The 17,212-nt window shown below is 37.0% G+C and overlaps 3 gene segments (V, D, J or C); all 3 read right to left on the bottom strand.

Moving 5' to 3' along the window:
• Positions 1 to 1,679: 1,679 nt before the first annotated feature.
• Positions 1,680 to 5,106, bottom strand: LOC118560758. The segment is given in 2 exon segments: positions 1,680 to 2,083; positions 4,976 to 5,106. Coding segments are annotated over 2 exon segments (447 nt in total).
• Positions 5,107 to 9,322: 4,216 nt separating this feature from the next.
• On the bottom strand, positions 9,323 to 9,831 carry LOC118560757. The segment is given in 2 exon segments: positions 9,323 to 9,702; positions 9,792 to 9,831. Coding segments are annotated over 2 exon segments (420 nt in total).
• Positions 9,832 to 16,297: 6,466 nt separating this feature from the next.
• Positions 16,298 to 16,745, bottom strand: LOC118560772. The segment is given in 2 exon segments: positions 16,298 to 16,605; positions 16,700 to 16,745. Coding segments are annotated over 2 exon segments (351 nt in total).
• Between the last annotated feature and the right edge of the window lie 467 nt (positions 16,746 to 17,212).

Here is a 17,212-nt window from a genome sequence, read left to right as displayed (position 1 = left end):
AAACTGGTACATAAAACATAATCACTTTAAGTTTGTTTTAAAAATCATTAATATTTGTTTTTAGTTTCCATTTTCTATGTTCATCCATCCATCTATTCATTTTCTAACACATCTATCCCTATTGGGGTCGCGAGGGGTGCTGGTGCCTATCTCCAGCTGTCAATGGGCGAGAGGCGGGGTACACCCTGGACAGGTCGCCAGTCTATCTCAGGGCCATTTTCTATGTTTTATTTTGTTTTAATTTACCTACGTTTTATTCCAACTGTTTTTATCACTATCTTTTATTCTGTTTTTATTTTCCTATGTTTTAATTATGTTAAACACTTGACATTGTCCTTAAATAAATTGTGTAGCCTCTGTGCTTTAATAAATTTCCCTGCCTTGCCTTTGTTGTGACAAAGATAAATTGTGTTAGAGCTCCCCCTGTGGTGTCTTCTTTTTAAAACTATTCATGCATCAAGGAGTTTTTGTACAGTGTTTTTGCTTCCTGTGTCACTGTGGCTATCTAGCACAATAATAAACAGCAGAATCCTCAGCTGTCAGGCTGTTCATCTGCAGATACACCTGATTTCTGCTGTTCTCTCTGGAGATGGTGAACCGGTTTTTCACTGAGTCAGAGTAGTAGATGCTGCTGCTACTGCTGATATAAGCAATCCACTCCAGTCCCTTTCCAGATGCCTGTCTGATCCAGTTCATGCTAGGAGTGCTACTAAACCCAGAATATGTGCAGGTCAGTCTGTGGGATTCTCCAGGCCTTTTAACCACTGATTCAGACTCAGTCAGTGTTTGACCATCAGTACCTGCAGACAGACAGATCATTAGGTTCTGAACTGTAATAATTCTGTATTTACTCACTAAGAGGTTCCTTTAAATGGTCCTTTGTTCTCACCGGTCCAGTTAACTGCCAGGATGAGGAAAGCGATCACAACCTGATGAGGTCTGATCATTGTAGAAGCCATTTGTCTCTGCTCAGTCTGGACGTGTCTTTGTCTCTGATTTACTGCAGGTCTTGAACTCTCTCACAGACATGTAAAGGTGGAAGCAGCGCAAACTTTGCATCAACTCCTCCCCCTGGAAAAGATGCAGAACTCCTCTTAAATTTTTTGCAGACTTTTGATTTCAGTAATCCTTTTAGATTATTCTTGGACATATTGATGGATTAATTTAAACATACATTTTTGGTTAATTTGCCATCACTTTCATTTAAAGCCATAAATATTTAAAGACAAATAATAACATCTGTAGCAACCATGTAAGAGGAGAGCGTTGTATATATAACATGAATATGAAACAGAGGTGGATCTATAACCCTTTTTAAATTCATGATTTTTTGTCAAAAAAAACAACTCAGACACTTTTTTATATCTAAATAATAAACCAATTGCCAATCTCTTTATAGAAGTGGGTAAATATTTCTCATATCTGGTAAACCTAAAGTTAAATGGAAGTCTGGAAAACAGGAATTAACATTTGTTGATAAGAGATGTTTTTTGTTGTTTTTTGAGAGTTTGAATTTAGGTTTGTAATCTTTTTTGAAGGTTTATTTTAACAGCCTATTTTATTATTCCTCATATTACAGTATAATGTTTCTTAAGTTTAAACATTTATTTTTGTATTTTTACTTTTAGTTTTATATCAACATGTCAGGGATAAACTTAGCATGTGTTTTATGTTTCAGTTTAATTGATTAGCTGATTTAAAAGTGCCTCTTCTGGTGATTTTGGGTTGCATGTATTCTGAGGGGTTTTTGTGCAGCTGTGCTGCTTGTTTTTGTCACTGTGGTCTTGTCTGGCACAGTAATACACAGCAGAGTCTTCAGGCTGCAGACTCTGTCCATTCAGACTCACAGAGTTGCTGGAAGTATCCACTGCAAAAGTGAACTTGTTCTTTAAAGAATCTTTGTAGATTGGGGTGCATCCCTTGCATGTGTAACCAATCCACTCCAGTCCTTTCCCTGCAGCCTGTCTGATCCAAGCTGTCCAGTAGCTGCCCAGATTATAAGAGACCTGACAGCTGATGGTCAGACGATGACCTGGCTGCACAGTCACAGAGGCTGGCTGTGTCAGCTGTTCACACTTCACACCTGCAGAGGAAAATATTAAGTTTATAATTACCACATAAACAGTGATCAGTCAGTTTATTGTGATAATGCTGTAAAAGTTTCTGCCTCAGTGAGACTCACAGGATCCAGCAACCAGCAGCAGCAGCAGAGCTACAGAGAACATTTTTGTGTTGAAGTTGATCTGATGGGAGTTTTTCTTCTTCTGCAGCTGACAGCATCAGACCAAGACTTTAAACCAGAACACTTCATTTGCATGATGACGGTCCTGCCTGTCAGGATTTTTGACTTTTACACTATTCTTACATTAATTATATTTATTTAGGTAAATCAAAGTTTACCACATGAAGGATTTAACAGTTTACACAATCCTGCACAGATGTTTATAATGTAAAAAGGAGACAATGATTAAATACTTTAAATACTTTAGTATATAGTTTTGCATCTGTTCACCATGTCTCGAAGCCTTGAAACAACATTCTCTGTGCAGCTGAGCCACCTCACTGTCATTAGATTTAAATTTTTAAAGTGGTTCCAGTGAAAATGTATGAAGCAACACGTTCTAAATATAAGTTTATGTTTTCATAGTCATAACAAAGACAATACATTTTGCTGCTCACTGCAGATTCACTGAGCATCAAGCAAATCTGCTGATTGGCAGGTTTTTATGAAGATGAACATCAGAAATTGTTCCTGTTCATCCTCTACACCATATTTGAGTCCGGTGTGTTGAAGCATTTAAACATTACAGGACACTGGCCCTCGAAGGTTGACCACAACGGCGATAAAAAAATAAAATAAAAACACATTTATTTCCGGTATGTATAACAGATAGTCTGTTAATTATTGACATCAATTCTATCATTCAAAAACCTTTGTTAGTAAATTCTGTAATTTTAAATAGAAAACTTCAAGAGAGATCGAAAGACCACTCTAATCTGATGCACATATTTTCTCCTGCAACCTTATTAAATGTAGTCTTTAAAATACTGATGCTAAAAACAGTTTTTGAAATAATATATTTTAAATTCTTCTTTACTAGGCATCCAAAGATTTTGTGCTTAAATACATCTCCAGTGTGAATTGTCCAGATTCCCCCAGATCATCAGAGACATGTCCATCTAAATGTGTTTGTTCTAAGATAAGTGATGTTAGAGCTCCCCCTGTGGTGTCTTCTTGTTAAAACTATTCATGCATCAAGGAGTTTTTGTACAGTGTTTCTGCTTCCTGTGTCACTGTGGCTATCTAGCACAATAATAAACAGCAGAATCCTCAGCTGTCAGGCTGTTCATCTGCAGATACACCTGATTTCTGCTGTTCTCCCTGGTGATGGTGAACCGGTTTTTCATTGAGTCAGAGACGGTGCCACTGCCACTGCTGATATAAGCAATCCACTCCAGTCCTTTTCCAGCTGCCTGTCTGATCCAGTTAATGGAAGGAGTGCTACTAAACCCAGAATATGTGCAGGTCAGTCTGTGGGATTCTCCAGGCCTTTTAACCACTGATTCAGACTCAGTCAGTGTTTGACCATCAGTACCTGCAGACAGACAGATCATTAGGTTCTGAACTGTAATAATTCTGTATTTACTCACTAAGAGGTTCCTTTAAATGGTCCTTTGTTCTCACCGGTCCAGTTAACTGCCAGGATGAGGAAAGCGATCACAACCTGATGAGGTCTGATCATTGTAGAAGCCATTTGTCTCTGCTCAGTCTGGACGTGTCTTTGTCTCTGATTTACTGCAGGTCTTGAACTCTCTCACAGACATGTAAAGGTGGAAGCAGCGCAAACTTTGCATCAACTCCTCCCCCTGGAAAAGATGCAGAACTCCTCTTAAATTTTTTGCAGACTTTTGATTTCAGTAATCCTTTTAGATTATTCTTGGACATATTGATGGATTAATTTAAACATACATTTTTGGTTAATTTGCCATCACTTTCATTTAAAGCCATAAATATTTAAAGACAAATAATAACATCTGTAGCAACCATGTAAGAGGAGAGCGTTGTATATATAACATGAATATGAAACAGAGGTGGATCTATAACCCTTTTTAAATTCATGATTTTTTGTCAAAAAAAACAACTCAGACACTTTTTTATATCTAAATAATAAACCAATTGCCAATCTCTTTATAGAAGTGGGTAAATATTTCTCATATCTGGTAAACCTAAAGTTAAATGGAAGTCTGGAAAACAGGAATTAACATTTGTTGATAAGAGATGTTTTTTGTTGTTTTTTGAGAGTTTGAATTTAGGTTTGTAATCTTTTTTGAAGGTTTATTTAAACAGCCTATTTTATTATTCCTCATATTACAGTATAATGTTTCTTAAGTTTAAACATTTATTTTTGTATTTTTACTTTTAGTTTTATATCAACATGTCAGGGATAAACTTAGCATGTGTTTTATGTTTCAGTTTAATTGATTAGCTGATTTAAAAGTGCCTCTTCTGGTGGTTTTGGGTTGCATGTATTCTGAGGGGTTTTTGTGCAGCTGTGCTGCTTGTTTTTGTCACTGTGGTCTTGTCTGGCACAGTAATACACAGCAAAGTCTTCAGGCTGCAGACTCTGTCCATTCAGACTCACAGAGTTGCTGGAAGTATCCACTGCAAAAGTGAACTTATTCTTTAAAGAATCTTTGTAGATTGGGGTGCATCCCTTGCATGTGTAACCAATCCACTCCAGTCCTTTATCTGCAGGCTGTCTGATCCAAGCTGTCCAGTCGCTGAGAGAATAAGAGACCTGACAGCTGATGGTCAGACGTTGACCTGGCTGCACAGTCACAGAGGCTGGCTGTGTCAGCTGTTCACACTTCACACCTGCAGAGGAAAATGTTAAGTTTATAATTACCACATAAACAGTGATCAGTCAGTTCATTGTGCTCATGCTGTAAAAGTTTCTGCCTCAGTGAGACTCACAGGATCCAGCAACCAGCAGCAGCAGCAGAGCTACAGAGAACATTTTTGTGTTGAAGTTGATCTGATGGGAGTTTTTCTTCTTCTGCAGCTGACAGCATCAGACCAAGACTTTAAACCAGAACACTTCATTTGCATGATGACGGTCCTGCCTGTCAGGATTTTTGACTTTTACACTATTCTTACATTAATTATATTTATTCAGGTAAATCAAAGTTTACCACATGAAGGATTTAACAGTTTACACAATCCTGCACAGATGTTTATAATGTAAAAAGGAGACAATGATTAAATACTTTAGTATATAGTATTGCATCTGTTCACCATGTCTCGAAGCCTTGAAACAACATTCTCTGTGCAGCTGAGCCACCTCACTGCCATTACATTTAAATTTTTAAAGTGGTTCCAGTGAAAATGTATGAAGCAACACGTTCTAAATATAAGTTTATGTTTTCTTAGTCATAACAAAGACAATACATTTTGCTGCTCAGTGCTGACTCACTGAGCATCAAGCAAATCTGCTGATTGGCAGGTTTTTTATGAAGATGAACATCAGAAATTGTTCCTGTTCACCCTCTACACCATATTTGAGTCCAGTGTGTTGAAGCATCTAAATATTACAAGACACTGGCCCTCGAAGGTTGACCACAACGGCGATAAAAACTCTGTTTTGGGCCAGAAAAAAATAAAATAAAACACATTTATTTCTGGTATGTATAACAGATAGTCTGTTAATTATTTACATTAATTCTATCATTCAAAAACCTTTGTTAGTAAATTCTGTAATTTTAAACAGAAAACTTCAAGAGAGATCGAAAGACCACTCTAATTTGATGTGCTTATTTTCTCCTGCAACCTTATTAAATATAGTCATTAAAATACTGATGCAAAAAACTGTTTTTGAAATAATAGATTTTAAATTCTTCTTTATTAGGCACCAAAACATTTTGGTTTTAAAAACATCTCAAAGTTATTTCTCCAGTGTGAATTGTCCAGATTCCTTCAGATCATCAGAGACATGTCCATCTAATTGTGTTTGTTGTGATAAATTGTGTTAGAGCTCCCCCTGTGGTGTCTTCTTGTTACAACTATTGATGCATCAAGGACTTTTTGTACAGTGTTTCTGCTTCCTGTGTCACTGTGGCTCTCGAGCACAATAATAAACAGCAGAATCCTCAGCTGTCAGGCTGTTCATCTGCAGATACACCTGATTTCTGCTGTTATCTCTGGTGATGGTGAACCGGTTTTTCATTGAGTCAGAGTAGACGGTGCCACTGCCACTGTTGATATAAGCAATCCACTCCAGTCTTTTTCCAGATGCCTGTCTGATCCAGTTCATGCTAGGAGTGCTACTAAACCCAGAATATGTGCAGGTCAGGCTGTGGGATTCTCCAGGCCTTTTAACCACTGATTCAGACTCAGTCAGTGTTTGACCATCAGTACCTGCAGACAGACAGATCATTACGTTCTGAACTGTAATAATTATGTATTTACTCACTAAGAGGTTCCTTTAAATGATCCTTTGTTCTCACCGGTCCAGTTAACTGCCAGGATGAGGAAAGCGATCACAACCTGATGAAGTCTGATCATTGTACAAGCCATTTGTCTCTGCTCAGTCTGGACGTGTCTTTGTGTCTGATTTACTGCAGGTCTTGAACTCTCTCACAGACATGTAAAGGTGGAAGCAGTGCAAACTTTGCATCAACTCCTCCCCCTGAAAAAGATACAGAACTGCTCTTGATTTTCTGTAGACATTTGATCTCAATAATCTTGTAAGACTTTTTTGGGTACGGTGATGGGTTAGGTTAAACATAAATTGTCCGGTAATTTATCATTACTTTTACTCAATGCCATAAAGATTTAAAGCCAAATAATAACAAATATTATGACTGTCTGCACCAGTCCTGTTAGAGGAGATCATTTTGGATATAATGTAAATATGAAGCAGAAGTAGCTAGGTTTATAATCATTTTGTTAATTCAGGATTCTTTGTCACATAAACAACCCAAATTTGTATATTTTAATTAACAAACAAATTTCAAAGCTCTTTGTAGAAGTGGGCAAACGATATGTATTTAAGTTGAACCACACATTTAAAGGAATTCTGAAAACAAGAAGTTTACAAAAGTCAACATGACCTTTTTGTCTGTTTTGGAGCTGTCCGAATTTAGGTTTGTGCTCATATTTTCGATTTTTAAGTGTTGGTTTTATTTCCGCATATAACTTTGACACTGATTGCATCAGCAAAAACAATTGCACTAGATTCTAATTTTGGTTTAAAAAGTAATCAAAGTTGTTTGTTGTATCACTATTATACTCTGAAAAGACATTGTGTCAAACTTGCCCCTAAAGATTAAAAGTATTTCTTCACCCTTTCCAATAGGACGACACAAATTGTTTTAAAATCCACATTTTTAAAAGCAAGCACACTTTTCCTTCATTCTGGTTTATATTGCATAAAACTACTCTTTTTTATTAAGTGTGAAGAGCATGATAATTTCAGTTTTACGTAAATCAGAAGAGTTAGGTTTTCAAGACTTGATCTCTTGCTGTCTGCTGCAAAAGAAGACACCTTCCCACCAGCCTGTTCACGATACAGGAACTGCATTAGAACCCAGAATATTTTTAGGACAATCTGAGAAAAGGAAACCAGAGAGGTGAGGCGGAAAGGCATCTAGGTGGGATAAAAACGTTAAGTAGGACAGAAACACAAGAACATGTTGGGCTTTATGCTTGTGGTACTATAAGAATGACTAAAGGCAGTTTTATGTTCAGATGCATCACAGCATCTGAACATTTATGTCACTGTGGTCTCTGAGTCACTGTTTTACTAGAATCATTTGAACTAATGCTAAACTTGGTTTTTAGCAGATCATTGTAGTCTGCGATTTATCCACTTTGTGCAGAACCAGTCCACTCCAACATTTTCTTCTGCAGGCTGTCTAATCCAAGCTGTTGCATAGCTGCCAAGAGAATAAGCGACCTGATGTCAGAGTGCAGCTTTGCCTGCTGCACCCTGGACATTTTACGACACCTTCCTCCTCCCATACACCCCGATTACGATCAGTTCCACCTGCTGCAGTCAATAAACCCGGCCTCAATCCAAATACTTAAGGACTCTTCAGCCAGCCCTTCATCTCTGGTTCATCGTCGTTCTTCCCTGGATGACTCTCTGCCTTCATTCTCCTGTCGTCAGACTCTTGTCCTGCCAGCTTGGACCCCGCTCCAAACTCTGCTCTGGTTCCGTCCCGAAGCTCACCTTCGGTCCTCCAGCTTCCTCTCGTCTGCCAGCTCCTGACATCACCATTCATCTGCTTCAGCTCGGTAAAGACCCTGGTTTCATCATCCACAACTCATCCCCTTCAATAAAACTCTTAACACGAAGCTGTGTGTGTGGCTGAATTCAGGTTCAAACAGAACAGATCATGACACCTGACAGCTGATGGTCAGATGTTGACCTGGCTGTACAGTCTGAGTGACTGGTTGTGTTAAACTGTCAGCACTTCACACCTATAGCTAATAATAAAACCAAACAAAAACATTGTATATAATTATGGTAAAATTAAACATTCTATAGGTATGATCACATAATTTCTCTCTCTGTGAGACTCACAAGATCCAGCAGCCACCACCAGCAGCAGAGCTACAGAGAGCATGTTGGTGCTGAAGGTGATCTGATGGGAGTTTCTCTTCTACAGCTGTCAGCAACATATCAAGATATTAAAACCCAACTCACCTGATTTTCATAATACCAAAACAGCCACACCAGAAACTGACTCCACTGATGGCAACAAGTCCTTTTTTAGTTTGTCTGCCTGATCCATGTGTTTTAGTAATGACCAACACTTTAAGAACTGAGCGGGTCAGCTCATTGGGTTCTGCTGGGTTTTTTTATTCACTGGGTCAGCGAGCCAAAAGAAAATAGTGCATTAGTTAAGTATGATCGAAATATAATTACATTTCAATAACTTCTCAGATTTGACAGATTTGACATCAAGATGTTGGACAGTTTTTGAAGGGAGCAAAATTATGATGTAAGAATGATTTCACAGACACTGGGATTTTAACATTTAGATCAGAATGATTGTATCTAATGTATGTTTAACGTTTCTACTCCTGTTTTAACATTGTTTAAAAATATATATTTCGTTAAACTTTTTTTAAATAATTTTATCGTTAATGTAAAATTGTTGTTGACTTACATTATTTTCTTGATACAAAATTAATGTTTCTAACAAACCTCTGATTTCATTTGAAAACATGGTAACATAAACAAATTTTGTAGTTGTGTTAATTTAATTTTGAATGAAAAAATATGTAATTTTTCCATGTGCCTAAATATAAACTCGATCATACAGCTCCTGTGGCTTGATATATCCTGTTAAGGCCCTGACGGGTTTTTGTACAGCTGTGCTGCTTGTTTGTATCACTGTGGTATCTGACACAGTAATACACAGCAGAGTCTTCAGGCTGCATATTCTGTCCATTCAGAGTCACTGTTTTACTGGAAGTGTCTAAGTCAATACTGAACTTGCTCTTCAGTGAATCTTTGTACGCTGACTCTCCAGTATATTTCCCCCCAATCCACTCCAGTCCTTTCCCTGCAGGCTGTCTGATCCAATGTGTCCAGTAGCTGCTCAGAGAATAAGAGACCTGACAGCTGATGGTCAGACGTTGACCTGGCTGCACAGTCACAGAGGCTGGCTGTGTCAGCTGTTCACACTTCACACCTGTAGAAAAACACATTAAAATTATATCATTACCAGCAGGGAATATTCGGTTCGGTCATGACACACATCTTTGTCTCATTGAGACTCACAGGATCCAGCAGCCAGCAGCAGCAGAGCTACAGAGAACATGTTGGTGTTGAAAGTGATCTGATGGGAGTTTCTCTTGTTCTGCAGCTGACGGCAACAGATCCGTTCTATAAAACCTGACACTTCTGATTTGCATAATACCAAACCAGCTACATCAGAAACACATAATGGAAAGGGTTTTTTTTACACAGTAATGACCAACAGGAGGCACAGTATGCTTGTTTTTAAAATACCTGTCTTTAATTAATAATGTTTTCTTATTTGTGTTCCTTTTGTGATTTTTATATTTACCAATTTTAATATTACATTAAAAACACGTCCAACAATCATATCGGAGCTAATGTTAGTTTTTTATATTGTCTAGGACTTCTAAAATCAGCTGCCGTTAAATGTATAAACATTTATTTTTTTACACAAGTCAGTAAATCTCCATACAGCCTGAGTGGTAACTAGTAAATTAAACCCACAAGTTATTTGGCTTTCAGAGATTTTTGTGCAAGTCAGCAAAATATTTCTGTTACAATGATTCTCTGTCTGCCTTCAACTACATACTTTGTACATTTTGAGACACTATATGTTTGTCTTATTGTATTACGACAAAAAAATCTTCTGTGGTCTATATTAAATGTTGGTTCCGAATCTACAAAGGAACATTATCTTTATATCAATGCCATCGTCTCATGCAGATTTCTGACCTACCTGCAGGGAAACTCTCAGGAACAATAGTAAAAAACAAAGGTTTAAACGAGTGGTGTGCTTTTCTGTGTTTGTAGTAAAACAATTTTGTTCTTGCATACGTTGTCATATTTGACAGAATTGGATTGAAGCGCAGACAAGAGCTTGGGAGTTGCATGTTGAATAGTGGCAATTTATTCAACAATGAAACAAGGCTTACACAGTGACAGGGAAACAGGAATCAGGAACATGGCAACAGCAAGACCAGAGCAGAGTAGAAAAACGGTTTGAAGACAGAGGACCTGGCAAATGGTAATGGCTGAGCTGACAACAAATATATATATATATATATATATATATATATATATATATATATATATATATATATAGATAGATAGATAGATAGATAGATAGATAGATAGATATATATATATATATATATATATATATATCTATATCTATATCTATATCTATATATCTATATATAGATATAGATATATATATATATATATATATATAGGAGGGAAGACAGGAGGAGTAACAACTGGAACCAATTACACAGGCACGATGAGAAAAATTCAATTAAGCAGAGGGGAAAAGTGCAGTGAGCTGGCAGGAGCAGAAGGAGAACTGAGGGTCCATTCAAATACCTTTATTGGGTAAGGACTCTTTAGCCAAAATGGAAGTTCATCAACAGTCGCCATGACAAGTGCTTTCTGAATAGTGCAGTCAATAAGGAAGGAGGTAAGAAAAGGAGTCTGTACGCTTCCACCTGCAGCTAATTTAGCAAATAAACCTTGCAATATCACTTACCAGCCTAAAAGGGATTCCACAATCCTTTGCATTACATGCTGTATAAGCAGAGGCCACTTCACAAAAACTAACAAAAATGGAGTAGAGAACCTGCACCATGTAATTTAGTTTCAGAAAGCTGTAGCCCCGGATTTGACTCACATCATGCATGTGTGTTTCCGTCACGTAATGACATCGGAGTTAAAGGCTGTTAGAAAGCGGGGCAGCAGTTTGAAGCTCATTTCTTTCACACAATAGAGTTCTTACTGTTGACCCATGAAAGGTCAAGAAAAAAGAGCTATATCAACAAACAGAAGCAGTTATTTAATATATCCATACATCTGATGTATTCTCTTTGTATTGAGACAGCTGAAGAGCAGAATGATATTTAATTAGATCCATATTGTTCCAAATGTCCAAATGTTTAATATTTTCTGACTTGTTTTATTTATTTTCGGGGGGGGGGGGGGGGGGGGGTTAAAAAGTAAACTCAATAATCTGTTTTTACATGACAGTGTCATGTAAAAACGTTTTTACATTATCAGTGATTTGTTGCTTCTGTACAGCCAGATGAAACCTCAATTTGGGTGAGATCAGGGAAAAGCAAAGCTTGCTTTGAGTCAGTCAGGGAGACTGACGGGATCCAGCAGCAGCATCACAACAACAGAGAACATGTTGGTGCTGAAGATGAGCTGAGGGGAGTTTATCTTCTTCTCATAGCATCACAGAAGGTCTTTAAATCAGAATTCTTCAATTTGCAGATTAACAAACTATCCTGTTAGTACTTTTGTACTGTGACTGTAAAAGAATTACATGATATACTCAATCTCCTTCTAAGTCATTATATATCTCAAAGATATAGTAGCCATCACTATACAGTATATGTCTCATATGACAACTGGGGGGAAATAAAGACTTACAGCATCTTAAAAAAAGAAAAGCACCAAGAACAAAAATTGTTTCATACAATGAATTTAAGCAACCTTTTTCATCACTATGGGAAACAATGTCCAAGGTAATTATTGGGTTATTTCCTGATTAAGTATATAGGCCGTGTCCTCGGGTCATTGGGAAGGTGACATAGAAATATAAGCTTTTGACCATCTTTGTTTTGTTGTTCTTGTTGGTTGTGTTAATTAGCTTTTTTAAGTAGTAAACAAAATACGCAATTTTTCACCATGTTGTTGAATGATTTGCTGCTGCTTATCTGTTGTACAACAAGCATCATAATTTTCTGAAGTTCACATTTGTTGAACCATAAATTGTTTCAAGTTATTTCTGAATTAGTGTCAATATGTTGGAGTATGCTGAGGTGACAATAACATTACCAAAGAAAGACCAGTATTTAAATGAGCCATTCGTTAAAGATCCCATTATTGTGAATTTACATGATTGTACGTTGTATGTCATGTTTTTTTTTTTCACAGAAATTTGGAACATTGCGGTGCTGTCTGCATGAAACAGTCTAAATTCATTTGTGGTCTAAAAGCGCCTCCTCTGGTTGGTGAGTAGTAAAAGTGTTCAGGCGCTGAGGGGTTTTTGTACAGCTGGGCTGCTGGTTTGTGTCACTGTGACTCTCTGGCACAGTAATACACAGCAGAGTCTTCAGGCTGCATATTCTGTCCATTCAGAGTCACTGTTTTACTGGAAGTGTCTAAGTCAATACTGAACTTGTTCTTCAGGGAATCTTTGTAATATGAGTTTCCATAGCTGTCTTTCATCCCAATCCACTCCAGTCCTTTCCTTGCAGGCTGTCTGATCCAGTGTGTCCAATAGCTGCTCAGAGAATAAGAGACCTGACAGCTGATGGTCAGACGTTGACCTGGCTGCACAGTCACAGAGGCTGGCTGTGTCAGCTGTTCACACTTCACACCTGTAGAAAAACACATTAAAATTATATCATTACCAGCAGGGAATATTCGGTTCGGTCATGACACACATCTTTGTCTCATTGAGACTCACAGGATCCAGCAGCCAGCAGCAGCAGAGCTACAGAGAACATGTTGGTGTTGAAAGTGATCTGATGGGTGTTTCTCTTGTTCTGCAGCTGACGGCAACAGATCCGTTCTATAAAACCTGACACTTCTGATTTGCATAATACCAAACCAGCTACATCAGAAACACATAATGGAAAGGGTTTTTTTTACACAGTAGTGACCAACAGGAGGCACAGTATGCTTGTTTTTAAAATACCTGTCTTTAATTAATAATGTTTTCTTATTTGTGTTCCTTTTGTGATTTTTATATTTACCAATTTTAATATTACATTAAAAACACGTCCAACAATCATATCGGAGCTAATGTTAGTTTTTTATATTGTCTAGGACTTCTAAAATCAGCTGCCGTTAAATGTATAAACATTTATTTTTTTACACAAGTCAGTAAATCTCCATACAGCCTGAGTGGTAACTAGTAAATTAAACCCACAAGTTATTTGGCTTTCAGAGATTTTTGTGCAAGTCAGCAAAATATTTCTGTTACAATGATTCTCTGTCTGCCTTCAACTACATACTTTGTACATTTTGAGACACTATATGTTTGTCTTATTGTATTACGACAAAAAAATCTTCTGTGGTCTATATTAAATGTTGGTTCCGAATCTACAAAGGAACATTATCTTTATATCAATGCCATCGTCTCATGCAGATTTCTGACCTACCTGCGGGGAAACTCTCAGGAACAATAGTAAAAACAAAGGTTTAAACGAGTGGTGTGCTTTTCTGTGTTTGTAGTAAAACAATTTTGTTCTTGCATACGTTGTCATATTTGACAGAATTGGATTGAAGCGCAGACAAGAGCTTGGGAGTTGCATGTTGAATAGTGGCAATTTATTCAACAATGAAACAAGGCTTACACAGTGACAGGGAAACAGGAATCAGGAACATGGCAACAGCAAGACCAGAGCAGAGTAGAAAAACGGTTGAAGACAGAGGACCTGGCAAATGGTAATGGCTGAGCTGACAACAAATATATATATATATATATATATATATATATATATATATATATATATATATATATATATATATATATATATATATATATATATATATATATATATATATATATATAGATAGATAGATAGATAGATAGATATATATATATATATATATATATATATATATATATATATATATATATATATATATATATATATATATATATATATAGATATATATATATATATATATAGATATATATATATATATATATATATATATATATAGGAGGGAAGACAGGAGGAGTAACAACTGGAACCAATTACACAGGCACGATGAGAAAAATTCAATTAAGCAGAGGGGAAAAGTGCAGTGAGCTGGCAGGAGCAGAGGGAGAACTGAGGGTCCATCCAAATACCCTTATTGGGTAAGGACTCTTTAGCCAAAATGGAAGTTCATCAACAGTCGCCATGACAAGTGCTGTCTGAATAGTGCAGTCAATAAGGAAGGAGGTAAGAAAAGGAGTCTGTACGCTTCCACCTGCAGCTAATTTAGCAAATAAACCTTGCAATATCACTTACCAGCCTAAAAGGGATTCCACAATCCTTTGCATTACATGCTGTATAAGCAGAGGCCACTTCACAAAAACTAACAAAAATGGAGTAGAGAACCTGCACCATGTAATTTAGTTTCAGAAAGCTGTAGCCCCGGATTTGACTCACATCATGCATGTGTGTTTCCGTCACGTAATGACATCGGAGTTAAAGGCTGTTAGAAAGCGGGGCAGCAGTTTGAAGCTCATTTCTTTCACACAATAGAGTTCTTACTGTTGACCCATGAAAGGTCAAGAAAAAAGAGCTATATCAACAAACAGAAGCAGTTATTTAATATATCCATACATCTGATGTATTCTCTTTGTATTGAGACAGCTGAAGAGCAGAATGATATTTAATTAGATCCATATTGTTCCAAATGTCCAAATGTTTAATATTTTCTGACTTGTTTTATTTATTTTCGGGGGGGGGGGGGGTTAAAAAGTAAACTCAATAATCTGTTTTTTTCATGACAGTGTTTTATCAGTGATTTGTTGCTTCTGTACAGCCAGATGAAACCTCAATTTGGGTGAGATCAGGGAAAAGCAAAGGTTGCTTTGAGTCAGTCAGGGAGACTCACGGGATCCAGCAGCAGCAGCATCACAACAACAGAGAACATGTTGGTGCTGAAGATGAGCTGAGGGGAGTTTCTCTTCTTCTCATAGCATCACAGAAGGTCTTTAAATCAGAATTCTTCAATTTGCAGATTAACAAACTATCCTGTTAGTACTTTTGTACTGTGACTGTAAAAGAATTACATGATATACTCAATCTCCTTCTAAGTCATTATATATCTCAAAGATATAGTAGCCATCACTATATATGTCTCATATGACAACTGGGGGGAAATAAAGACTTACAGCATCTTAAAAAAAGAAAAGCACCAAGAACAAAAATTGTTTCATACAATGAATTTAAGCAACCTTTTTCATCACTATGGGAAACAATGTCCAAGGTAATTATTGGGTTATTTCCTGATTAAGTATATAGGCCGTGTCCTCGGGTCATTGGGAAGGTGACATAGAAATATAAGCTTTTAACCATCTTTGTTTTGTTGTTCTTGTTGGTTGTGTTAATTAGCTTTTTTAAGTAGTAAACAAAATACGCAATTTTTCACCATGTTGTTGAGCGATTTGTTGCTGCTTATCTGTTGTACAACAAGCATCATAATTTTCTGAAGTTCACATTTGTTGAACCATAAATTGTTTCAAGTTATTTCTGAATTAGTGTCAATATGTTGGAGTATGCTGAGGTGACAATAACATTACCAAAGAAAGACCCGTATTTAAATGAGCCATTCGTTAAAGATCCCATTATTGTGAATTTACATGATTGTACGTTGTATGTCATGTTTTTTTTTTTTTTTCACAGAAATTTGGAACATTGCGGTGCTGTCTGCATGAAACAGTCTAAATTCATTTGTGGTCTAAAAGCGCCTCCTCTGGTTGGTGAGTAGTAAAAGTGTTCAGGCTCTGAGGGGTTTTTGTACAGCTGGGCTGCTGGTTTGTGTCACTGTGACTCTCTGGCACAGTAATACACAGCAGAGTCTTCAGGCTGCATATTCTGTCCATTCAGAGTCACTGTTTTACTGGAAGTGTCTAAGTCAATACTGAACTTGTTCTTCAGGGAATCTTTGTAATATGAGTTTCCATAGCTGTCTTTCATCCCAATCCACTCCAGTCCTTTCCCTGCAGGCTGTCTGATCCAAGCTGTGTAGTAGCTGCTAAGAGAATATGAGACCTGACAGCTGATGGTCAGACGTTGACCTGGCTGCACAGTCACAGAGGCTGGCTGTGTCAGCTGTTCACACTTCACACCTGTGACAGAAAACATGAATACAAAAGTTGTTAACAGCAGTAAATCATTGTGGTGTGATTATTTTGTCAGTGTCTCTGCCTCAGTCAGACTCACAGGATCCAGCCGCCAGCAGCAGCAGCAGAGCTACAGAGAACATGTTGGTGCTGAAGGGGATCTGGTGGGAGTTTCTCTAATGCAGCTGACAGCTGTAGATTCCGCCTTTAAACAGGAGTGTTTAATTTACATAAATACAAACTAGCATGCCAGAATTAATAGAGATCAGTGTAGATCTGTTTATTCAATGTTTCTAGCATGCAGTGACCTTGACATGCCTTAACTTGTAAAGTTGCATTGGGTTTATTCTATCCTTTTTACAACCCTTCAACATATTGTTGAAGGGTTGTAAATGATTATGTCTTAATCCTTCAACAAATAGCAGGTTTTAACAGACTTGTATCAAAAATGGACATCTCATCGGAATAAACCTTTTAATAACATTAGTTATTATTATTTGTATAAAAAAATGTCTTAATTTTTAATATGCTTCACTTACTGCATTGGTACTCCATGTTAATATTATTATTATTATTATTATTATTATTATTATTATTATTATTATTATTATTA

The sequence above is a fragment of the Fundulus heteroclitus genome, unplaced genomic scaffold, assembly GCF_011125445.2.
Source record: "Fundulus heteroclitus isolate FHET01 unplaced genomic scaffold, MU-UCD_Fhet_4.1 scaffold_48, whole genome shotgun sequence".
Classification (NCBI taxonomy): domain Eukaryota; kingdom Metazoa; phylum Chordata; class Actinopteri; order Cyprinodontiformes; family Fundulidae; genus Fundulus; species Fundulus heteroclitus.
The sequence above is the reverse complement of the archived record's forward strand: the minus strand, read 5'-3'. Positions and strand labels throughout refer to the sequence as shown.